The sequence below is a fragment of the Pelophylax lessonae genome, assembly GCF_965119305.1.
Source record: "Pelophylax lessonae genome assembly, chromosome: 1".
In the NCBI taxonomy this organism is placed as follows: domain Eukaryota; kingdom Metazoa; phylum Chordata; class Amphibia; order Anura; family Ranidae; genus Pelophylax; species Pelophylax lessonae.
Window position 1 is genome coordinate 585,035,458 of NC_138768.1, and position 26,390 is coordinate 585,061,847.

The following is a 26,390-nucleotide window of genomic DNA, read 5'->3' on the forward strand; positions in this document are numbered from 1 at the left end:
TGCCTCTTTCCTCTATTATCAGCATGAGTCAATTCCAACAGCTTTTCCCCAAACCAAGAGATAAAAAGGTAATGGGGAGGAGAGTTCCAGCACAAAGCCCGTGACTGATATCCACAGCTCTATATAAATATTGTGTACTGTGAGGAGGAAGGTGTGCCCCTTCCCTACCAATCAGGTCTCAGAGCTACCCTCACTGAGATATGCAGTGCCCCCTGCTGGAGCTGAGAAAAAAATCTGTGTGTTTTTAGAATTATCTGCAGAAAAAATGGCTGCAAATAAACATGTAATACTTATGTAGGAGGATTTGTTTAATCTCTGTGTATCACCTGAGGATAGTCAATTCCATGGGTATATGTGAGGATTTTAAACTGCTTTAGGAAGTGCAGCCTACTTAAAATTAACAACTTTTAGCCATAATTCTACTTCTAAAATAAAGAAGTAAAAAGAAAAAAGAATCATCATACTTATGGAAAACAAACAACAGCAAAAAAAAAAAAAAAAAAAATATATATATATATATATATATATATATATATATATATAGAGAGAGAGAGAGAGAGAGAGAGAGAGAGAGAGAGAGAGAGAGAGAGAGAGAGAGAGAGAGAGAGAGAGATACTAAAGCTACCTGGATGTGATTGATGCTATCTTTTTTTTTTTTTTAAAGTATTAACTACAGTGAATGGTCCTAAATTTCTTAAAGTTAAACCTGGACTTAAAACAGATAAAAAAGACACAATTTAATGCAGCTCTGACCATCATTAAATGTGTATATTTTAAATGCAGGCAGTGCAAGTGTCTGATTTCTGAATAGAATCAACCACTTGGAGTTTGCTGTACCATACATACAGCAGAACTCAAAGAGGGGAGCGAGAAGCAGCACAATGAGCCAGGGGGGTGTGTCTAAGCTGCAAGAAGCAAGCTGATAGGAGAATTGACATTGACAGAGAGACAAGCTAATGGCTTTGCTGCTTCTCCTTTCACTATCCAGTCACAAGGAAGGGGTTGAGACCTGTAAGTCAAAGTGAAACTACATCAGAGATATATCAGGATCTCTGCCCTGATAGAATTGAATGTGCTGTGGAATAAAGTTGTGCAAATATCAAGAATGGATGGACAGAAATACAAATGCTTGTGCAGGTAAAACATCTCTTAAACTGCTTTAAAATGATGTGCCCCTTGGTTATCTACCACCCATTATCAGTGCAACATATGTGCAATCTAGCTTAATGGGACAGATCCTGAAACAGCCTGAAATAGCAATATGCAATTTGGAACAAATGAATGTAAAATTTAATTGTGATATTAACCAATAGTTTGGATGCACAGCCAGCAAAAAGAAACAACTTACAAGTCTTAAACCACTATCCTAAATTAAGGGGTCATTTTTATTTTTTATTTATTTTTTGCTATGAATGTAAACTTCTTCTTTTTTTTATAAAACCCTTATTTAGTATCAGTTAGATGTGCATTTTTGAATATTGTATTCTTTCTAAAATGCAGATATTCAAGAAAATGCATAGTTCAAGGTCAGTTATTATGAGCACAAGGTAAAATGTTACCTTTGCATTAAATCATTAAAATTTCATTTTGGGGAAGATAAAGTTCAGTAATTCTATTTTATGCAGCTCTTTAGTTCATGACATTTGATAAGGGTGTTGAAAGATAATGGCATACTTGGACACAGTGTGAAGAGGGAATATTTATTTACTTTGTAAGGTTATTTGGTAAGTGTCAGAGCTTATTTTACATATCCTGAACATGTTTTCATATTTTATTGTTCTCTTTTTTATTGCTGCAATAGAAACAGTACATAGCATTTTTAATTATTACAATTTTTAACTAGAACTAAGCACATCTATACTGTTTAGAATAAAAAGTCTAAACATTAACAGATAGCACCTGAATTATTGCAGAGAGTAATACAATTGTGGAAAAAATATATTTGCTTTTGAAAAAGGACCTCATAATGTTAGCTGTCTTAAAGGCATTTTCCCTAAGAAAATACTGTATCTCTGTGAATGTGCAACACTTCAGTAAAAGTGATACAGAGTCTCTCAATAAATGTTATAAAATGTCAGCGCTGCTATAAATGTAATTAAAGTGTCGATAGTGCTAAATCTTAATAGTGCAAAAAACAGTGCATCCTCTAGAACATAGAATATAAATAACAGTGTAAATATATGAATAAAAATCAATCAATGATCAACTGCAATAATAAAAGTCCATATAAAAGTGCTCTTGTGCTTTAAGTGCTGAATGAACTTTTAATTAGGTGCTGCAAATGTGTCCTTTAAGAGGGGGTTGGTAAGCCTCTTACCGGATGGTCACACAATTAGGGCCTGTGGATATTCCCTTGCTGAAGATACACTTCCTCCTCTTCTTCAGGTCCCTCAATGGACCAGTGATCCCTGGTGGTCTTAGGCTACTCAGGTCCTCAGTGTTAAACCTTCTTCTAATCCTTAGGATTGGGACATCCAAAAGCAGTGCCTACTGCATGGAGGGCAACAGCACAAACCGCTGTCACATTTCACGGTACTCTGCCACCATACACGGAGCTGCCCGGGTCTGTGGTCAGCGGACGTGAGATCCAGGCAGCTCCGTGGATGGTGGCAGAGTACTGTGAAATGTGACAGAGGTTTGTGCTATTGCCCTCCATGCAGTAGGCACTGCTTTTGGAAGTCCCAATCCTGAGGATTAGAAGAAGGTTTAACACTGAGGACCTGAGTAGCCTAAGACCAACAGGAATCACTGGTCCATTGAGGGACCTGAAGTAGAGGAGGAAATGTATCTTCAGCAAGGGAATATCCACAGGCCCTAACTGTGTGACCATCCGGTAAGAGGCTTACCCACCCTCTTAAAGGAAGGTGTGGGAAGATATTCACCTATTTTTCTCTTCCACATGAGGTTCCTATCTTTGGACTTGGCTGTCTATATGCCCTTTTACTATTGAGTTCTGGTAAGAAGAAAATCTATATCGGTGGTGGGACATCAGACACATCAAGTTGTTTTCTGGCTGTTACTTGGAGCACTATTGTTCTGTTTTGTCACTCATCACGGACATTTGTCATTCTTACTTGGACTTTATTCTTTATTTGGGATTGTGCACACATTTGTGTTTTTGTGCACCATCATTTTCTATAAGTTTTAAATTATTTGTACACTGTTTGGTTTACACATTTAATTGTTTGTTGTGTAACATTAGTTAATATTTGCTTTTTGATTTGAGCATTATTTAGTGTTCCTCACTTGAAGAACACCATTACAATTGTTTAGCGCACTTAATTTTATTTTCACTATAAGATATCAGGAAACATGGCTTGAACATTGGAGGTACCTTTCCATGGAGAACCCCTGGCAAAGCACCTTGTCCCCATGTTGATGAGGACAAGAACCTCTTCCTCACAACCCTGGTGTGGTGGCACGCAGGTACTGCCCCATGTCACCTTCCCACCATGGGGCAGTGACAACATTGCCCTTACATAGTCATGTCCATATATGGTCAAAGACAGTACCCTGGAGGCCCCTTGTACTGTATATAACAGCTGTCATCCACCAGATTGTCATTCGGTTGATGACAAGCACATGTCTCGATGGGAGATTTTTTTGTGGGTTGATGGTCATTGAGCATTATGATCATTGTAGAACTGTTTCGCTGGATGATGCGATTGACAATAGATTAAGAACGAGGGCCTTTTTTGGGGATTTCAAATTTATTTTCATTAAGGACTTGTTTGAGTATCTTTATTTCTAGGTTACAACTTTTTTTGTGAATGAATGAGGGTACTATATACCCTGTACTCATTCACATGAAGAGCGGTATCTGTTTGCCCTCTTATTGTTAAAGTGGTCTTCCAGATTCCTTTAAGCCCCCACCTGCAGACCACTGGGCCAGGGTCATGGGGAACAGGTTCTTGCCCTCATCAAAAGCTCGGATTAAGGGTTTGCTATGGAAGAAAAATGTATAGTCACAGTAGTATATCAGTTGATAGCTGATGTTTATTGACCATGTCAATAAGCATGATTTAATATTTTAAATTATATTATTGCTTAACTTTGCAATTATGTTATGTTTCAGAATGTTACAAACCAAAAATATCACAGATTTTAAAGATTGTTTTCCTTAAAATGTTTATAACTCTGGGATATTTTTAAATCCGGTCTAAGTGAGCTGGTGGATAAAACAGATTAGTATATTAAATTTGTTTGATATAGAAAAACTGCTTTTCCTAGGTTTTTTTGCTATTTTTTTTAATCCATGCTATTCATCGCCTTGACAGATGTTCCCTGTAGGTTACAATTACCTTCTTTCTTAAGCTAAGTGTTGCCCAAAACCTTGGCAGCTTACTCACTTGTCATTTTTCTATCCTATTAATCTTTCATACTCTTTAAAGGTCTTGATCTAGTATGTCTATAATCTGGCTTAGCCCTGGGAACATGTTGAAGGGTATGTTTACAGTAGTGGTACCATGATGAATACTATTTGTGTAACATCCCTTTTACAATTTACCTAAATGTCATTTACTGGGTAAAATGCAGCTATAAAAATTCTGAGTTACATAATATTTATATAACATGAAGATACCTATTCATAAAGAAATGAAAACATATTGTTTTTGTACAGCACTGTAAAATGACCCCTGCTTTTTTCATCTAATTTATTACAATGACTAATTAAATGTCAAAAAAAAGTGTAAAGAACAGCAAAGGGTATATACTGTATGTGTTTAAAAAAGGCAAAAAAACTTGATATACAATTATAACATGCCACCTTGAAAGAAGTTCCTTCTCCATCTTTCTTGCATTCAAATTAACACGTTGGGAGGCTTAAAATATCTGCAACATGTCTTGACAGAAAGACAGAAAGTTAGATAACAAATGAATAAACATACCTGTTGAAAATGTATGCTTGTCATGCTTTGTGTTAATGCAGAAATTTTGAACAGTGGTTCATTTATTCCTGCTATAATTAATAAAAAAAGGTTATAAAAAAAATAGCAATTAGCACAGCCAGTAAACTCTCTAAAGTGAGTAGCAAGCATACACTGATCAACACCCTTGTACAACATCAAAACATAAAATAGTGCAGCGCTACCCCAAGATATATCATATACATGCAATAACCAAAAGTAAATGATAAATAAGTCCAAAACAAAAAATAAGTCCAAAACAAAAATCATCAGTAGTTATGCATGTAGTTGTTTTTGTGTTTATTAAAAGACAGCAGCTATAAAAAGTAATAAAGTAATAAACACGCACTCACCTGTCCCAGGATCCAGCGATGTAGTTACCTGAACCGTCACTTGTCTCCCTCTCCCAGGTTCTGACATATCAACTGTGAGCACCCAGCTGTGAGAGCTTGCGGATTCACAGCTGGGTGCGCACTCCGAATGCGGGAGTCGTGCTGCGCCTCATTAATGGTCTGGCAGTCTTTTGGGACCTGTGATGTGTCCCAGAAGACTTCAGGGAGGGAGGAGGATAGGAGAACTTCCTCTCGGATCGGAGGTGATCAGAGTAGAAGTTGGAGTGGGTACCTGCAAAAACTAGGTACCCGCTCCCCTCAAAATAAATTACAAGTCAAATGTGGCAGGCGAGGGGGGAGGAGTGCTTAAAGCGGAACTTACCCTTTTGGCTGGATCTTCTCTTAGGAAGCTTTGAGGTCCAATACAGAGGTGAGTGGTCCCACATAACACTGGATGAAGTGTATATTATTATTTACTGAGGAGGATCATCACTTATATTAGCACAGAAGATTCTGGCATGTTGCACTACAGAAGATTTTTTTGTTTTGGACTTATTTTTTATTTGGGACTTATTGATCATTCACTTTTGGTTATTGAATGGTGTGTGAGGGCACTTTGGTGTTTCCCCTATAATTTGTGGAGGTTCATACTGATGTATGCACTCTTTTATGTGTGTTTTATTTTTATTACATGTGAATGTTCAGTGTTGAATAGGATATAAATTCATATATATGATATATCTCAGGCAGCGCTGCACTATTTTAGGTTTTGATATAACTCAGGTTATATACTGTACAGGTGTTCTACAGTGCTCCAAAATAAATAATTTACTACACCACGCTTGCCAACAGTCCTCGATTTGCTGGGGTAGTCCAGTTTTTTTTAGTTTAAAATGCTTTCTCAGCTTTGTCCCATGCTGTGTCCTAGAAATGCAGGCTCTCTAAGTGTTTTTACAGTATGTGTGACTGGAGCCAATTCCAATCCCACAACCTTCCATACTGACAGTTTGCTAACACTGTGTTCCTCCATTAGTGCACACTGTACAGAAGGGGAAGTAGGCAGGACAGGCACTCTGGCTTCTGAATAGAAACAGTGTCTATGTAATGCTATCACATCACATTGTGGGCAGGCTCACTCCATATCCACCCTCAGGCTACACTCGTGCAGCCTTCTATCATCAGAGAATTGGGAAAAAGACGATGTAAATTAAACTGCACCAATCATGAGGTGTAAGGCTGCAGAGTTGTGCTGAGGGAGTGAGGGGATATAATGGAGGAATAAATTGCTGGAGGGGGTAGGGAAATTTGAGGCATTGGTGTGCTGGGGAAAGAGGGCACTAGTTTTATTGGGGGAGGCAGGAGAGGCATTGGTGCACTGGGGGGAGGCACTGGTGTGCTTGGGGGGGGGGGCATGAGAGGCATTGGTGGTCTGGGGATGGACAGAAAGGAAGGCATTGGTGTGCTGGGGGAAAGGGAGGCATTGGTGTGCTGGGGTGCATTTGAGGTAAAGGTGTGCTGAGGGGCAAGGGAGGCACCAGTCTTCTTGGGGGGCATTGAAGGCATTGGTATGCTGGGAATGGGGGGATATGTGAGGCATTGGTGTTCTAGGGGGCATTGGAGGCATTGGTGTGCTGAGGGGAGGGGGCATTGGTGGCATTGATGTGCTGGAGGTGGCAACGGTGGCATTGGTATTCTGGGGGGATATTTGAGGCAGTGGTGTGCTGGGGAGAAGCATTTGAGGCATTGGTGTTCTGGGGGGGTATTAGGGCATTGGTGTGATGAGGACGGCATTGAGGCATTGGTGTACTGAGGGGGTTATCGAAGGAGGTGCTGTGCTGCTGGAGAATTGGAGACATTGGTGTGCTGAGGGGCTTTGGTGGGCTGAGGAAGGTGGGGTCATTGGAGGCAGTCGTATGATGGGGGCATTGGAGACAGTGTTCTAGGGAGGGGCATTGAAGGCAATTGTGTGCTGGGGGGGGGTTAGAGGTATTGGTGTGCTAGGGGGGAATTGGTGTGCTGAGGAGGGCATTGGAGGAATTGGCATTCTGGGGGGCATCATTGCAGGCATCAGTGTTCCTGGGGAGAGGGGCATTGAGGGCAGAGGTGTGCTTTGAGGGGACATAGGAGGCAGAGGTATGCTGGGGGCCATTAAATAAAAGCAGAGATGAGCTTAGGAGACATTGGATGCAGAGGTGTTCTGGGGGCTTTGTACACAGAAGTGAGCCAGAAGGAGGATTAAAAGCGGAGGTGTGCTGGGGGTTATTGGTGGCAGAGGAGTGCTGGAGGGTACAAAAGTCTGCTGGGGGGGGGTTGGTGCCAGAGGTGAGCTGGGGGGTACATAGACATTAGGAGCATAGGTTTGCTGGGTTAACATTGGCGGTACTGGTCTGATGGGGTATACACAGGTGTACTGGGACATTAGAAGCATTGGGGGGGGGCATCGAGTCATTGGTGTGCTGAGGGGGGCTTCAGAAGCAGTAGTGTGCTTTAAGGAAAATTGGAAGGGTTGGCATTGGTGTGCTGGAATGAGGCTTTGGAGGTAATGGTGTGCTGAGGGGGGTTTTGGAGGCATTGGTGTGCTGGGAGGGGCATTGGAGGCATAAGTGTGCTGGCAGTTATTGGAGGCATAAGTCTGCTAGGGACATTGAAGGCATTGGTATGCTGGTGGGGGCATTGGAGGCAGTGGTGTTCTGGGAGAGGTGGCTGAGAGGGGTACAAGGCAGTGCTGGGGGAATACAGAGGTATTCGGGGGGTACAGACATTTGCCAGAGGTGGACTGGCACACCATTTGCCAAAGGGCATTATGCATGCAAGATTAAGTTTACCAAGGGGTACCCAGGGGAGCCCCAGGTCTTCTAAGATCCTGGCAGCACTCCTGCTTGTTACTACTGTATTGTGTATCTGTGTCTCAATCTGTCCATCAAATCTGCACAGATGTACATTTAAGGATGTGCATAGAGACAGGTGGCAGCAGGCAGTCTGTCATTGATTTGAACAAGCTGCCTGCACAGGTCTGCATGGAACACCTGTGCACCCTGGCTTCAGTTTTGTTTAACTGAGGTTTTATGACTCCATGGCTAATAGTAGCCTAAGTACTTAACTTCCTCTAAACCAACCTACATACTTTTGGATTTGCAGTAAAATCTGCTTTAGAAAGAGCTTCCAAAACTGCCTGGACACAGGATGAGTGAGATTTAGATTCAGTGCTATATATCACTATATCATCCAGGTACAATGCTGTATACTGATAGTGGGTCTTTAGTTTTTAAGGGTGGTACACAGAAATTTGCAGATACATTACTTTTAACAATTTGCACAACTCTTTGGTTGCTCACTACATAGATGAGGTACCTTGGTCTGTATGAATGTCTTTCAGGTACCTCAATGTGGCTAAACAACTGGAACAACTCCTTGGCAATGTTCCTAATGTTATAAATCATATCATAAATAACAGTGCTTTGCTAAAGTCAAATTTGTCAAACAGCGAGTCAAGGTTTCAATATATTAACACAAACAAAGAGTCCCAAGATTGTGATAATAGGTGAAAATAATCTTGTATTCCAAGTACAGACAGAATCCATCCACCTTGTGGATTCACCGCCACCACATGCATGGATTTACCCTTACCAGAAAGCATAGGCCTCCTATTCCGGGAGGCTAATGTGTTTCATCGACTACTGTTCCGGATTTTTTCACAGGTATCATTAATAATAATTATGTGGGATTTTTTTCCTCCATAGCAAAAATGTTAACAGTGAATATTTACAAAAACCCATCAGAAAAAGTCAAATTTGTATTTTAAGTATGCCACTGTTTAGCTGGGTTATGCACAAGCTTAGTCATTGTCACCCGAGTTTGAAAGCTCCTGGTTTGGACTACAGAACACCTAACCCTCCCAACATCTCTATAACCTAGGAAGGAGGTTCCCGGTAGTCCATAGAGGAGAACTGGGCATGGCTAATAACTTTCAGTGGCAAAGTACACAGGAATTTTTTCAAGCTATATATGTCTCACATGATCAGCAAGTGTTTTTGTTGTTTGAACCAATATCGTAATTATTTTTTTTTTTATATTTACTAAAATAATTGCATTTCCTTGTTCTGTGTACTGTGGGAGACCAGATATAGTTAATGCAGGGTCCTAGGCTTAGTAACACTTTAAATATGATACGACGGGTTAATGCACTGAAAATGCAGCATGCATTTTACATTGCAAAAGATTTGTGAATGATGGAGAAAAAGAACAAGAGAGAAAAAAAGCATTGTTTAGGATTTTCAAATGAATAAAACTGGTTGTTCTGCATTTGGGTGTGGCAACATGTATACATGATATGAAAATGAAAGAATTTCAGAATTTCTTTTTTTAAAACTATATTCTAGCTGGTAGTCTTATGGCCTGCTACACTCAGCTGCAGTGTCACATTAGATCTGCTTGATTTTAGCCAGATTATGCATAGTCAGATACATTTATTATGGTACATCGACTAAAAAGCTTTTCTTACCAAATAAAGTACAAAAAGACCAATTATACCTGACACATATTATAGCATCAGTTGTCATAAAAGATGAAAGACTCAACAACAGCATACATACGAGAACAAACTCCATGACTTATTTACATCTGCGTACAAAAACTCTGGCGAACGCCAGATTTTTCTTTCCTTATCAACAAAGTCTTATTTTAATAGTGAGTCTCAACTGCTATGGACTGTTTGAATGTTTCATTTATCCCACCGGTGACTATTTTTTTTTTCTTTTGTTTATTTAACAGGGGCAATTTTTGATGATTCTGCTAGAAGAGATTATGAAGTATTCCGAATGGCAGTCGATGACCTCAATCTAAATGAAGATATCTTGCAAACTGAAAAAATCACATTTACAGAGAAATTTGTGGATGGTAGCAATCCTTTTGTGGCTGTCCAGGAAGGTAGGAAATAAAAAAAAATTGTTATGCGTGTTAATGCAGTCGATTTTTTATTTATTTTTTTCAAAAGAGTTTGACATGTAACAACTGTGACTATAAACATTTTAAGTTGGAAGTCAAGTCCAAAATGTTTGCTTTTTTTTGTTTATTTTTTATTTTTTGTCAACAGTAATGCTTCTGTGTGCATTACTCTTCTCACACTTTCACATGCATTTCAAAACAGTAATATATTATGAGATGAACTAAATGTGATTGTTGTTTATTTGAATGTGCAAAATAAGAGAATATTGTTTTAGGTATATTTTATTTTATTGTTTGCGAAATGCAACCGTATTGTTTAGGTACACATTGCAGTGATTCATTTATTTTATTTCTTTATATATTTGTTGTATCAAGCATTTATGTGAAATCTGCAGTAGAATAAAAAGAACAAAATCCAGCTAGAAACTATTGGGGTGCATTTACTAAAGGAATCGAAAGATTTTATTTTGCAAAGTGATTTTTCATCAAGTTTAGTGAATAAGGTGGAAATGTGTTCTCATTACTCATTTAGGAGGAAGCAAAAAAGCTGCCCCCGATGACATGATTGTGTATTTAAAGTGAACATAACTTTACCAAGGTGAACAATACCTTTGTTAAGTAAATAATATTTGCTCCTTTAGTAAAGTAACTCCAATTTCTTTGAAAGATTAAAACATTTGATTGAAAAATATTTTTTAAGAGAATGCCAATGAGCACATTTTTGAATGTAGAAATTGTAAATAGTTAGTTATTTAAATAGTACTATAGTGGTTTTGATATCCACCTGTTTATGTATGTATTTATTTTACTGTACATATCAGAATTCATGGACCTAATTTATTAGGATTAATTATACCCTGCTTTCTCAACTTGACCACAGTTGGTTTTCCCCTACTCTACAAAATATGCATTATTATTGCAGACTTCCATTCTGGTGATACCATTTTCACTGGGATGGTAAGTGAGGGGATTAGGTATGAACTGAACACATGTAGGTTCGTAGGGTCTACTAAAAATACCAAAAGTTTCCAAACTCAGTTGAAGTCAATGGGAGCTGAATATTTCAAATTGGTTCTCTAAATTATTAAGGCTCATAGCCAAGGGTCATAGTCAATTGGTTTAAAAAGCCTGCTTGGAGGGCCTTCTAAACCCACCTGTGAATTGGTGCACCACTTCCATTCAAACAAAGTAGTATAGCAAATGTTAAATTTACAAGGGGAAATGCAATGAATTCATGTTTCCCTGCAAGGTTTCTTTACTTTGTAAATAATGCAATAGGGACCCCCACAAATGACACACTAGAACCTCATCAAGGAGGACTTCTATGTATTTTGGAGGGTCCTTATTGTATTATTTACAAAACAAAGGAAGCTTGCAGGGAAAATGTTTCAACACATTTTTCTATTTTCTATATCTTAGTTTTGCATTAAAAAAAGAAAAGATGACATGGGGACCTCCAGAGTCAAGTCCCTTAAACATGGTATGGATTTTATTAGGGCCCATGCATAAACATATCATATGGAATCCCAACAAAATCAATACTAGACCCTTCAATGATGCCAATGTTAATGAAGAAAAGGGTCCTTCCTCACAACCCTGGTCCTGTGGTTATTGTGGGGGTGGGGGGTGCGAGGGGGCAATGTGTTGGAATCTAGAAGCCTCTATAAATTCAGGGGGGGGCTCAGATATCCCCCTTTCATAAATGAATAGTCAGTCAGTTGTAAAAAAAACACAAGCAAATTTTTGATTAAAATTTTTTTTTTTTTTTTACAGCATTGTATATCCAGCCATATTTGGTCTATTACCATGGCAATATTTGATCAGTGATGTCACCACCGCCCTGTCCCTTTGCTTACATGGAAAGGGATTTCAGAAACCTGTCATGTAAAATAGCTGTAGTAATAAAGACATTTTACACAATGTTCAGCTCCCACCAAATGGGTAAATGTTAGGATGTTGCTCTAAATATCCAAACAGTGAGGGCTCAGTTCAAACAATATGGTAATAAAGTTAGATGAAAAAGTATTAAAAAAAATACTTAAAAAATAAATAAATAAATGTAACAGGACCCATGTCCCTCATGCATGCATGCAAATGCAAGCGCGCATGTAAGCATATGTAAATGATTATGGCACCATCTGTAGCCAATTGGGTATACTTTAAGTGCACAACAAAGCTGTCAGATACAGACAGTCATAAATATAACAAAATCAAAGTACATAGAAAAAAGGGTAAAATATACATATATACGGGGTGTGTCTAAAAAGTTTGGTGAATGGTATCAGACAACAAACAAACAAATTACCTTTATTGCCCTTCAAAATAATCGCCATCCTTTACAACACTTTTGGCGGGGAAACAGAAAGAAGTCCGCAGGTGCCAGATCAGGGGAGTACAGTGGATGATAGAGAACAGGTACGCCACGCTGAGCTAAGAATTGCTGCAGAGATCTCATCCCCTGTGATGATGGTTTGTAGAAAGGATGGATTCTGGCCACACATGGTAATGAAATCTCCAGAGGTTTCCATCTGTTTTGCTTTCTGTTCATCTGTCAGCTTGTGCAACACAAACCAGAAACAGATCTTCCACTCATCCAAACCTTCTCAGTTGATAGAGCACACGTGTCCTTGCTAATGCTCCATTCTTCCACCATCAATCCTGTTGAGTCAATCGCCGATCTCGTGCCAGCATTTGTCGCACTCGCTTGATCATATCTGGAGTTCTGCTTGTTGATGGCTGACCTGAACTTGGCTCATCCTCAGTCATTTCTTCCCCATCATGAAAGTGGTTGAACCAGTCGTAAACACATTTTCTGCTCACGACTTCCATCCTGCACACTTACACCAACATTTCATGCATCGCTGTTTTCCCTAATTTGTAGCAGAACTTGATGTTCACTCATTGCTCCATTGCACTGTGACCCTACCTCTCACACTGACTATGTTCAACTGCCCATGGCGGGTTTACCCTGATGGTCACGTGTACTTCTCAATGTTTCTCTGGATAGCCAAATGCATGTGTGCCAACCTGACCCATGTTGCCGTTGAGATATATGACCATTCACTGAAATTTTTAGACACACCCTATATATATATATATATATATATATATATATATATGCTGTATATATATATATATATATATATATATATATATATATATATATATATATATATATATATATATATATATATATATATATATATAGAGGTAGGTTGAGCCTGTGCCTCTGGTTTAAATGGCGAACTAGGCCAAGTTTTACAGGAAACATGCACGCTGATGATGCAGGTGTGTGCTGTATTCATGTTAGAGCCAGAGTTAAAGGTCAGTGTCCCCACCCTTCTGATGGCGTCAGTGTGTGAAGGGAGCTGTGAGGTGCACATTACACCATACTGTCCAGGTCAGGACAGACAAAGGCTCAAGCCTGTGAGGATGTAGCAGCTTGGAGCTGCAGGAGAAGCTGTTAAGTTACAAAGGTAGATCATATTGTGCACAAGCACTGGGACTGTGTGTTTGATGGTCTGAAGGACCAAGGCTGGAGGCTGATCAGTGAATATGCGAAATGAGAGCCAAGGGGGTGAAATTTGTTGCATTGATGGTGAGAACCCCCTGCGTAGGAAACTATTCAAGTGCAAACTTTTGGCTTTGTTTTAAATAAAAGTGAGAAAGCCCTGAAACTTCTTACATGGGGTAAACTCAATGTTTGGCGCTACCCATGAGCTACATATTCCCCAACTTGTTACAATATACTGTATAAACTGTATATATATTTAATAATGGGTGTAAGGATTACTGGTTCACATCCTGTTCAGTAAAATAGTGAGACTTTTGCACAGTTTTACCTATTGCATAAACCTTTCCCATAAGGCCTGGGTACTTACTGATACTTGGATGCCCCCAGAACTTACAGTGCTAGATTCATAGCACTAGAACTCTCCAGCAACCTCAGAGGTAGGTAGTCTATATACCATGCCAGATATTTTTAAGATGCTGAAAAAGTTCAAGGCATTTACAGTACATGGGAGCAACCAGGATTAGTGACTGGCTGGGTGCAAAGCATGTAGTGGTCAGAGTTAACTAGCAGCTGGCAATGGAAAACTTGGTTATCCAATCAAGTGTCCAATCAGGCATAATAAGTTCTGTATCCATTATCCAGGCAAGAATCAGGGCAGGCAAAAATAATTATTGTACCCATTATCCCATCAAAGGTCAGGGCAGATGGTGCCCAATAGAGTATCTGTATCCAGGCAAATGGTCAGGTCAGGCAGCAATAAGTAAAAAACCTATGTCAAGGCAAGGGTCTGGTGAGGCAGAAATCAGAAGAATAACCATTGTCCAGGAAAGGGTCAGACAAAGGGGTCAAGAAACCATTGCAATCCAAGACAAGGTTAGGCACAGGTATAGGAGCCAGAAAGTGGAATGTTATCACAAGCCCAGAGCACTTGGCTTGTCATGTACAAATACAGTTCTTCAACACTACTGGTCAGTTGGGGCTGCATGGGAGGAATAGACAGTGTCATGCCACTACCTAGCAATAAGGAAGCCACAGTCCTCACAGCTAATTAGAGCTGAGTGAGAGGTCTAGTCAGTGCCAAGCTGCTACCTAGCAATGATGCTGCTACCTGTCTGTGAGAGTTGAGAGGGCATTGCTAACAGAGAGAGAATGAGTGGCGAGCTGCATAAAAGTGTGCTGACGTGCCTAACAATGGGGAGCAAGGATATTTATTTTCAGCCTATTTAAATGAAATATTTCAATGTCACATAAATGTATTAAGTATTACAATTCTAGAAAAACATTGTACAATATTTACGTTTAGTTTTTGCTCACATGCTCCAAAGAGAAAATGAGATAAACCCATGGGAACATTTTTCCACTCAATAGGATGTCTAAATTAAGTGAATTTTAGTATACATGGTCCCAGGCCTAGGGATCAGGCTATCAAGTATAATCTCAAAGATTATATAAGTGAAAACTGGCTATGGCTTCCTTGACCATTACCAACATTTTTGAATTTTAATCTTTCTAGGACAATTTTCCTTTTTCGAAGAAATGCATATAAATTAGCATAAGACTGATTATATAAGATTAGATCTCACAAAGGCAAAAACAGGAGTTTACAAATCTGCCTAAAGTTTGTTTAATCACTGTACTACTTTGGTCTACTCCATCCCATTCAGCCAGTGCTTATACAAAATGCACAGTAGATTTATGAATGTCTTGTTCTTCATGAAATTACCAGTTTAGAACGTTGCAATCTTTATGAAATACCAGAGGATGTTGTGTATATTTATCATTCACTTCTGGCATGTTTGTCGTTGCCACAGTTATGTAAAAGATGATCTATATATTATATTTGATTTTCAACTACAGATAATGTGTGACCTTTTTTTAAGATCATGATTTTCCTTAAACAAATTAAGTAAGAGCATATGTAAACTAAACACTGTGAGAATTTCTGTTATGCTCACAGCACTTAAAAAATGAGTTCACTTATTTTGGCCCATGCCTGGAAAAATACAAGAAGCCGGGGTTTGGATGTAAATGAAAAAGTAGAGTTAATACTGTATATGCTAGTAAAGTGATGATTGTGCTTATTTCTAATTCAGATAAATGTTCCTAATTGGAAACAGCTACTAATTATAGTCAAGAAAGTATGGATGCCAAGAACATTTGAGCCACTGCAGCACCCATATCACAGCAAGAAGCACTCTGAAAAGAGTTTGGGTTGCCAGAGATATCCATTATAATCAGTGGCCTGATACATGGGGTGGTAGTAAAGTTGTGCCATAGGCTTGAAAGGAAGAGATGAACATGCACAAAAATACATATATTTTGTGAAAAAATTTGACAAAACTGTACACATACCTTTTTATTTCACTAACGTTGGAATCTGGTCATTGTACATAAACATTTTTGCAGTAAGCATTGCCATGGTGAAAATTTTGATATGGCATTTAAAAAAAATGCTTCGTCTGCAATATTATTTTCATTATAGATCTATAAAAAAAAAAAAATAAAACTACTGCAGTTGATCACTACTAGCATTGAGCAGGCATATCTTTCAGAATCTGGATTTTATCTAGATCACACTGTTTCAGTTCCTTATAAATATGAATGGACTTATGTGTTACTGCTTTGGAATCCGTTTTAAATTTCCTCAACATTGCAATTCCTTTTCTGCTTGTTACCACCTTCAGCTTACAGTGGAACTTCACAGAAAAAAATAGTTTGGTGTCACAGCACACAATGAACATTTTTCACATGACCCTGATTTTTATTTTTTTTTTTATAATGTATTTGTGATGCTGACTCATAGGGGTTACTAAACTGGAGAGTATAAAATCTGGTGCAGCTGTGCATGGAAGCCAATCAGCTTCTAACTTCAGCTTTTCCTTACGTATTTATTGAAGTGTTTCAAATAGCCATACAACTTCAATGTTCACAACTATCATTATACAGATAATCATAGTATGTTGAAAGTGAAGAGTGAAACGAGTATAAGGAAGACATATTGTCAAACTTATGTTTGTAAAGTATCATCAAATTTACTGTTACAGTAATTATACATGTGAGATGAAAATGAAAAATAGATCAGGCTTGTTAGAACCCCCTGAGTTGACATACACTTTATTAGGATGTAATGGATGAAAACTTGCAAGCCAGGGTTCTGCCCATCAGGAGGTATGCAAATTAGGTAAATAAGAGAATAAGTAGGCTTAACAGCGTTTTTTTTCACCCTGAAAGACAAAGACATAATGAGCTAGTATGCATCGCATACTAGCTCATTATGAAATACTTACCTTAGAATGAGCCCTCGCCGTGCCGCCCGCTTAGTTGTATGTCCAGTCGCCCGTCTTCCGGGATCGCTGCATCCAGCCATCTGATTTTCCGGAGCCGCGGTGACGTCACTCCCGCGCATGAGCACGGGAGCCGACGGTCACGGCACGGGGCTCTGAAGGAACGGCACCAGCGGCCGTTCCTTCAGAGCGCATGCGCCAGTGACGTCACTGGCTGCATCTAAGGTAAATATCTCCTAAACGGTACATGTTTAGTAGATATTTACAGTACCAATCGGTAAGCCTTATCATAGGCTTAGCTATAGGTACAACTTGCAGAGGAGGGTTTACTTCCTCTTTAATGACCAGGCCATTTTTTGTGATTCAGGACTGCAGCATTTTTAACAGACAATTGTGCGTTCGTGTGACACTGTACCGAAATAAAATTGATGTTCTTTTTTTCCCACAAATAGAGCTTTCTTTTGGTGGTATTTGATCACCTGTGCAACTTTTAATTTTTGCGCTATAAACAAAAAAATAGCAACAATTCAGGAAAAAAAACAATATCTTTCAAATAATGCTATATAACATTCCCAATAAAAAAAAAAAATTAAAAATCGAATGTTTTCTTAATTTTAGGCCAATTTGTATTCTGCTACATATTTTTGGTAAAAAAATACCAATAAGCGTATTTTAATCGGTTTGCGCAAAAGTTATCGCGTCTACAAACTAGTGGAAAGATTTATGTCATTTTTATTTTTTATTTTTTTTTACTAATAAGAGGGGAGATCAGCAATTTTTAGCGGGACTGCGACATTTCAGCGGACAGATTGGACCCCCAACTGACATTTTTTTACATTTTTGAGGGGAAGAGTGACATTACTACAGTAATCAGTGCTAAAAATATGCACTGTTACTGTAATAATGACACGGGCAGGGAAGGGACGATCAAAGGGTTAAGTGTATGCCTAGGGTGTGTTTTCTAACTGTGAGGGGGATGGGTTGGTGGAATCAACACAGAGACCTGTGATCTTAAATAGGAGTATCACAGGTGCACTCTGCTGATTCCTGAGAGAACAACAGTCTGTTGTATTTACAACAGCAGACAGTCGTTCCCTCTCCATGCGGAGTGATCACAGGTGCCTGGCAGTAATCACGGTCGCCGGCATAGTGAATCAGCTTCCACGCTGGCTAATAGGGTCGCGAGTGCATCTCCGACGGCGCGCGCACGCCCCAGGAACGATCCTGCGAACCGCCATACAGGTACGGCAGTTCGCGCAGCCGAGCCAGCCTGCCACAGTATATCTGCGGCAAGCGGTCCGCAGGTAGTTAAATACATTTTGAGAAAAAAAAACTGGAAGCTAACTATTTTCAATGCAGAGCTGCATACAGTTTTGCACTCTCCCGTTTTAGTAAATCAACCCCATAGCTTTGTTAGTAATGGTTCCCCGATCTCCCGCTTAGGCGTTTCAAAACAATGAAAGGATATATATTGCAACTTACCAGTCCTTAGTTTTTATGTTTCAAGCTAAGAAAACGTTCAGTAGTTAAAGTAAATACCTCTTGATTTTGCCAGAAATACATTTTCCTTTTCACTTCCTGTGAAATGAACTGAAAGCACAAACAATGTTACCTTCCTAGAGTACATTACTTATCCTCCTCAACTGTGTAATGGAGATGAAGAAAGGAATACATGTTTGAACCCCAGCTTGGGTGATAACGATAGCTTCTTCCATAGATACAGTCAAGTGAGTAAGTAGAGCCCTCAAAGGGCAGAAAGTGTGTTATTTGCACAATTACTATGAAAATAAAGGAATAAATCACAGCTGGTTCCTAAATGGGGTGCCCGATTCGGGGAGGGACTCCAACTGACCATAATAGCTATCAACTATAGACAATAATAGTTTTTTTTTTTTTTTCATTGGAAGAATAGGGATTTCAAGAACCCCCCCCCCCCTTTATACTCTAAAATCTTACCACACCCCTTTATACAAATTAGTATAACTGTCTGAATCCAACCCCTCTGAATACAAAATAATACAAATATTCAGAGGCGAGACGCTATCCCTATCAGTTTAACGGTTTCTCTTATAACCATATCTGTGATATCTTGTTATTAACCACACTTCTATTTTATTACCTGCTGTACTTATTTTTGATGTTTGCACTTGGTGTATGTTCCCTCTTTGCTAAAACACAATAAAACTTGTCAATAGAAAATAAAGGAATAAATAACATGAAAAATAGAAAACAAATGCAGTCACCCTTTTCTATAGGCTGGTAAGTTGCATTTTTTTTCTATTTTTTTTTTTTTTTTAGTTTTAATATGCTTCAAGACCAAGCAGTGGAATGAACTTCCTAAAGTGTATTTATTTTCTTTTGTGATCCTGTGTCCATAGTAGAAACATTTTACCTGCCATATATTAATTAGAAATCTTGGAATTGGGCATTAGGAATATTTGCATCTTAGTGGGAAGCTGAAGGATTATTATATTATATGCTGTATGTACCAGTATAAAACCCCAAATTAGCCACGCTCGGTCACACTCTTGATAATGCAAGGCAGGAAGTACAAATGGTAAGATCAGACCACAAATAAATAGTAAAAATAAGGGGTACAGCGCCACATAATCCAATGGATACAGAATAAATGGAAAAGGAAACCATGCATCTGTGTTGAACAGGAACCAAAGGTATACCCAAAAGTCGGTCCATGAGTGCCACAGAATTAAATGATTCACTTAGACCAAATAAATGCAAAACATTGAGGAGAGTCCGGCACCAAGGACAGGATCAAGTCCAGAAAGAATGCATCACCATGTGCACAGAAGAAGGTGTCTGCTTACCAGATCTTTTGACCATCGGTTAAGAATGGTCAAACAGGCATGTGTTAAGATGATGAACTCAGAGATTAACAGCACACTACCAAGCTCCTGTAGTGATCCAATTCCTGTGTACAAGTGGCGCCTCCAAACCTCCCAATTCTAGTCAGCTGGACTCGTCAAAATTACCTTTTGTAAGAGAAACCTTTTTTTTTTTCTTAGCACTTGGTTTAAAAACAAAGCAGCCCCATCCGGCGATACACAGCACTTCCACCACACACTGCTCTCCGAGTTAGTATGTACCAATATGCTGAGGGTTACTTTTCTACTTTTTGAGCTCCCCAAAATAAACAAAAATTAAAAATAATTAATTTTTGTGCTCTCCAAAATTAAGAAAAAAAAAAACTGTTCATAAGCTATTGCTTGAAGCAAATAATGTTGCTATTTTTACACATTCCCAAACCATATCTTCAGACTGCAAATGTTTTGTTCTCTTGACTCATTTTGTGCAGATCTATCTGATGTGAAAAGAATAATACACTTTGGGAACCAAATAACTGTGACTGTTATAGATTTTAAGTACTTCATTGTATAATTCTCCACAAATTTGACAAGTATGCATGAATCCCCTTACTCATTAACATGGGATGGAGAGGTGAGTATCTGGATGCCACCCATTGTTAAAGGGGGCTTCCGGATTCTGATAAGCCTCCCGTCTGCAGACACAAAACATCAGGGGGGGGTGAAGCCCTTATCCATCAATGTAGCAATGTACCCCCTTCATGTGGCTTGGTAAGGTTCGAGGGGGGCACATGCTTTTTTTTCTTGATTTTTGCATGGGGTTTCACCCTTAAAATGAAATGGAATTTGGGGGGACCCCTGCCATTTTGTTTGAGGTCCACCTTAAAAATTATACTATATCAAAAGGGCCTAGTAGGAATTAGGGGGAAACCCCAGGCTATTTTTTTTGTGGGGGGTTTCCTCGTTAATATGTATATCAGCCTCTTGCCTAGAACAACGTTTGGTATCAATGAATGGAATCCCTGGCAGTTCTGTTTACAAAAGAATAAAGCAGCTGGAAGCTGTAGTTTTGCAATTTAAACACACATTTGTCTTTGTAAATATCAGTTTTGCTGCATTAGATTGTATACATTACACAGATGCACTGCTTCCTAGGTAGGATCAGAGTATCCCCCAGGAATGTTATTTATTGAAGTTTTGCATTTTTTATTGTTTCACATTAAGCATTGCTAAAAACGCTGCTCGCTGCCAAATAGGATTTTTTTTTGTTTTGCTTTGGTTCATACTCCCCAGGGCAGTGCCATGCCCCCTGTGCCATTTATTTGATGATCACTTGCCTATTAGCCTATAAAATGCTCATTACTGTTTTTTTACATTCCGCTCCTGTTGACTTCAATGGAGTATGGATTAAGCAGCCAAACTTTAGCAATGTTGCCTGGAACCAGAACCAAAGGCTCTTCACTCACCACTATTTGTTGGTTACTAATTAGCCTTGCATGTAAATCCATTTTATCATCCCTATTTACTATCCTGGAGTGAATAGTTTGCACAATAACCATATAAATCAATTAAAATGTAGCATTTATCTTTTTAGAGTTTTTGCATGTCTGTGAAGGTTTCCATTTATCCAGGACTTGGTATAGCCAGTAGTAGATATTTACATTAAATTGAACTTGTTTTGTCATTTTAAATCTGTTTCACCAATAATACCAGTGACTTCCTTGGTTCTAATGGGTGTCGGGAGCAAACCCTAGCATTTATAGTAACATGGGTATAATTATATATAATTTGACCACTCACCATGGCTGTAAGAAAGATGCCATTTTTTTCAAGGATGTTAATATCAAAAGTGATTTCTGTAGCTCGTTTAGTGGGAATTGTACTTCAAAATGTTGGTATTTTATGCCAAATATTGCACTGCCTACTAAAATATTGAATGTCTTGATATTTACAGAAACATTCAGTAAGATAGTGTAAATGATGACATGTAATGAGCTGTACCCATGTTAACCAACTTCCACTGACCTCACTGCATTGACAGGAAATAGTTCCATAGGATCACAGTACCTTACATATTACCAAATGCTCATTGCATTTCTTTATCCTCAGTTCATTCCTCCAGCATGATTTTTCATTTTTTTGTTCATCAATAACACATATGTGTTTAATGTAATGGAATAATGCATTGATCTGCCTATTTTTAAAGCATCTATTGTACATTAGATATTTATTTTTCAATTTTTGCCTGACATCAATCTTTACCGAATAATTTTTCATTGATGTCTTTTTATAGATTAGTAAATTGTACTGCACATTCATAACCATTGGATTTTACACAACAAGTCTAATGAGCCGATTAGTTTAGTAAAACATATTTTACAGCTCTCCTGCTCTTTTAGAGCTGCTTTTCACAGCCTACATTCAAGTAACTATGATACATATTTTAATTACAGTTACAGCAATCTATCAGAAACTCTTATTTACCAAAAATAGATTGAACTACCCAAGCAGTAGAAAACTGTTGTTAATCATAAAAATAGTTTTAGACACACAGGCAGCACAGCCTAATTGAAAAGGAAATAAATTAGCCAAGAAATACATATATAAAGAAATAAAGTACATTTCATTGTCTAGACTTATGAAGCTTGTTGCGAGTTTTTATTGTGTGGCTTTTTTTTCTATCTCTTGGCCCTCCACTGTTAAACCAAACCCTAGTATGAGCTGATTTAGGCTCGATGCAGGGCTGTGTTTAATATAACTGCACATGTTTAAGGGGTCAGTGACAAGCCTCATCATTTATGAATTGGTATAACTTTTCCCTATTTTTTCCCTCTTCTATCCTTTTTTGAAAATGTGTTGCTAAATTTAGCAACAGAACTGTACGGTAAGGGAGTGAGAAAATATTGAGAGAATTTAGAGGATCTTTTTTAGATCAGGAAGCATGACACAATATCCTCATTTCTCATTGTTTGATGTTCCGTACAGTTGAGATGTAGCTCCACATATGAAGCAGAGAGCATACCTCCAATTACGCATTCTAGCAGTACTTTTTTTTTTTTTTAAATGATCACATAACACAAGAGGAGGAGATTTACAAAAGGGCATCATTATTTAAATGTGCCTAGCATTGCATGACATCTAAGGTCCTGTATTTATGGGCTTTAGGTTTGTCAAAGAATGGGGGAGGGGGGAGGGGGAGGAAAATAAAACTGGAAAAATGGAATACAATGGGGGGATAAATTAGAAATACAAAAATAATCATGAATGATAAAAAAGAAAGGAATAACAACATAACAACATATTCATGGGAAGTTACCATGGTAGTAGCAACTAGATTGAATTTAAAAAAGGTGTAATCAATTACACAATTACCTTGGTAGTAGCAATTATATATATATATATATATATATATATATATATATATATATATATATATATATATATATATATATATATATATATATATATATATATATATAATATAGTTAAATTCCTATAAATGCACATAAAGGGGATGTTGGGACTTTGCATGAGGCAGTTGACAAAAGAAAAAGTAAAGATAAATATAAAAATTATTATTAGGAAATATTTATTGAATATTAGCATAGGTATTAACTGTTACATAAACTTGCATAAACATAATAATTCATATATGTGTATGGATAAAGGACATTTCATATATGTACATAAAATAAGGCCATACATATTTATTTATATAAATAAAATATAATAATAATATAATAAATACATATCTTTAGGTGTGTGTTGATGTGCAAATGCAGTTTTTGACATCAGTTTGAGACTTTTCTGAGTTCTTTCAGAAGTCATTAACAGATGCATTTATTTCAAATACAAAAATAGAGGAGATATTGGGTGGCAGGGACTTTTTTAGGCACCATTTATCAAACAGCGCATACATTTTAACAAAGCTTTATTATTCCAAAGTTAAAAACAAAACCTCTGCACAGGCCATATATAGTACTGCACTTCACTTATTGTATGTACAAACAGTGTCATACAGTCATACATAATGCACAGAGCACGATGTTACTCCCAATCATTACAGATACAATGCCTCATGCTCCTTGAGGAAATACTATATTTCATGCTCACATGCCTGACATGTTTCCTCAGGGGGCAATTGATGGACAAAATGGTGTAATAGATGAATAGTACAAAGGATAGATGAGAAAACAGTCTGCGATGATAAATTAAAAACATCTCACTCCATGCAAACCCAACCCAGGGTAGGCTGAGGAGAGAAGAGGGAGGCTATTAAGCAACTGCAGAGACCCTTAACAAGAGATGACAGGAAAATCATCCAGCAGCATGGCTGACTGCTGCCCACCACGCAGAGGAGTCAGCAATAAATAACAGGTGCATTTGACCTGCATTTGTCATGCTTCAGGCTGTTTTAACATTTCCATAAACTTTTATAGAGACTGAAGCAGTTCTGAAATAAACAAAAGTTCATTGGCACAGGTTCTAAATATTGCCCAGCTCAGTGCAACTCTGTCTTCTCTTTCTCATTGAGAAAATCAGAGATTGTCAATAGAATTTTTTAGCCTGTCACTTATTACAGGTAAAGAGAACTAGAAAGATCTGAACAAAATCAAGCTGGAGGGCCTCTTCTTTTCTATGTTAAGTTGGATATATACAGATCACTACTCCTCACCTAGTGTTTGCATAGTGTAACAAACACTCTGTAAACGTTCCTTTCTTTGTGTGGTTACAATGTGTATGCTGGTTTACTAAAGGAGTTTAGAATCCTCATTCACTAAAGTGTATAAATTTTTAATCAAATTGTCCAGTCATGTGAAAAGCAAATTATTTTCCTTTTTGAATACACAATAATGTGCAGATGAAATAAGTTAAGAGTATTTTGCTTTTCACATGATTGTAAATTAAAGTAAATATTCACAGTTTATTATAAGAAGATTCCCAACACCTTTAGTAACCCAATCAATATGCATGGGTAGAGTAAACAACACAGTTTTCCTATATTTGCATTCATCATTAAAAAAAAGTTCTACCAAAAAAAAAAAAATCCAAAGAAAGCCAAAATTGGGCTGTCTTTACCTACCTCTAATAACTGGTTCTTTGCACCTACTATTTTTTTTTTCTTAGTTTAGGATAGACTTGGGAAGGGTTAAAACCCCTCTTGGGATTAAGAGCACTTACCCTCCAAGTCAAATGGTTTTACCAGTTAGAAAGTGAGGGAGAATATCTAACAGCCACGCAGACAGCAGTAAAAACCTAACAGAATTATATTCCTTTCCCACTTTTTCCAAAACGAATAAACTGTTTTGGCTGGCTATACACATATTTTTTTGTCTCCTATTTATAACATACTTTTAGAAATAAACTTTTTTTATTCTTTTCTTTAAAGCTGAATTTGAATCTGCTTATTTTGTGTTTCTTTTCCCCACCCCAACTCCCCAACATGCTAGTGCAGTTAAAAAAAGATTCATCTTTCATCACACACCTTAATTTGTACCCAGTGATGTCATAACTAGGTCTTCATGCCTCTCAGTGCAATTCAGGCAGATTAAGGCTGGTGGGACAGGCCAGCATGGTGCTTTACATAGCTTCCTGAAAACATCACAGCACCCAGTTACAGTATTAATCTCTCCCTGATGCTAGTAGTGGTCTGGCTCACGGGAAGGGGTATGAAAATAGCAAATGCCTTGATGGTTCAATGTATGCACTAGATGGGAAACAATGAGACAACCTCAAAAACAGGAATGGTTTTACAGGTGGAGGCAAATTACCCTGCTCCTCTTTTCTGACTGTTTTAACTAGTTTTGCATTTGGATAGGGCCAGTGTCATTACTGAAAGCATGAGGCGATACCTAGACCCTATGGAGGTTGCACAGGCAATCCAACTCGCACAGTCTCAAGAGCATGAAGGAGATTCCAGGAGACAGGCAGTTACTCTAGGAGAATGGACAGGACAGTAGAAGGTCCTTAACCACTTGCCGACCGCCACACGACTATCTACGTCGGCGGTCAGCCCCTCACAGGCAAACTAACGTAGGGCTACGTTGCTTGCTTGTGAGGGTCTAGGGAGCGAGCGCGCGCCCCCGGAGGCGCGCTCCCGCTCCCGCGTGGTCACGGACCCCCCCGCGCGTGTGACCAGTGGACCCGATGTCCGCCGGTCACTCGGCGATCGGCGGGGGAGAGGGAGAATGTCAGGCAGCTTGTGTAAACAAGCTGCCTGTCATTCTCCTCGCTGCAAAGACACTGATCACATGGATCTACTATGTAGATCCGTTGATCAGTGTCCTTACAGCTGAAGCCACAGCCAATCACAGTAGAAAGCACGCCCCTAGGGACACACACAGCCCCTCCCTCCCAAATAAAGTTAACCCCTTCACTACCAGTGTATTTTTACAGTAACAGTGCATATATATAGCACTGATTACTGTAGAAATGTCACTGGTAACCCCAAAAGTGTCAAAAATGTCAGTCAAGGGTCCGATCTGTCCGCCGCAATGTCGTAGTACCGCAAAAAAAATCGCAGATCGCCGCCATTACGCGTTAAAAAAAAAAAACAACAAAAATGACAAAAATCTTTCCCTTTGTTA

General features: G+C 38.5%; 1 protein-coding gene across 3 annotated transcripts in view; it reads left to right on the plus strand.

Moving 5' to 3' along the window:
- GRID2 (glutamate ionotropic receptor delta type subunit 2) overlaps positions 1 to 26,390 on the plus strand; it is a 1,458,531-nt gene that overhangs the window by 218,801 nt on the left and 1,213,340 nt on the right. For all 3 annotated transcript variants that reach the window (XR_014225747.1, XR_014225748.1, XM_082268534.1), the window contains exon 2: positions 10,010 to 10,165. Coding sequence is in view for 1 of the 3 variants with exons in the window: in XM_082268534.1 (XP_082124660.1) it covers positions 10,010 to 10,165 (156 nt within the window). In the remaining 2 variants the exon portion in view is untranslated. The remainder of the gene's footprint in view (positions 1 to 10,009; positions 10,166 to 26,390) is intronic.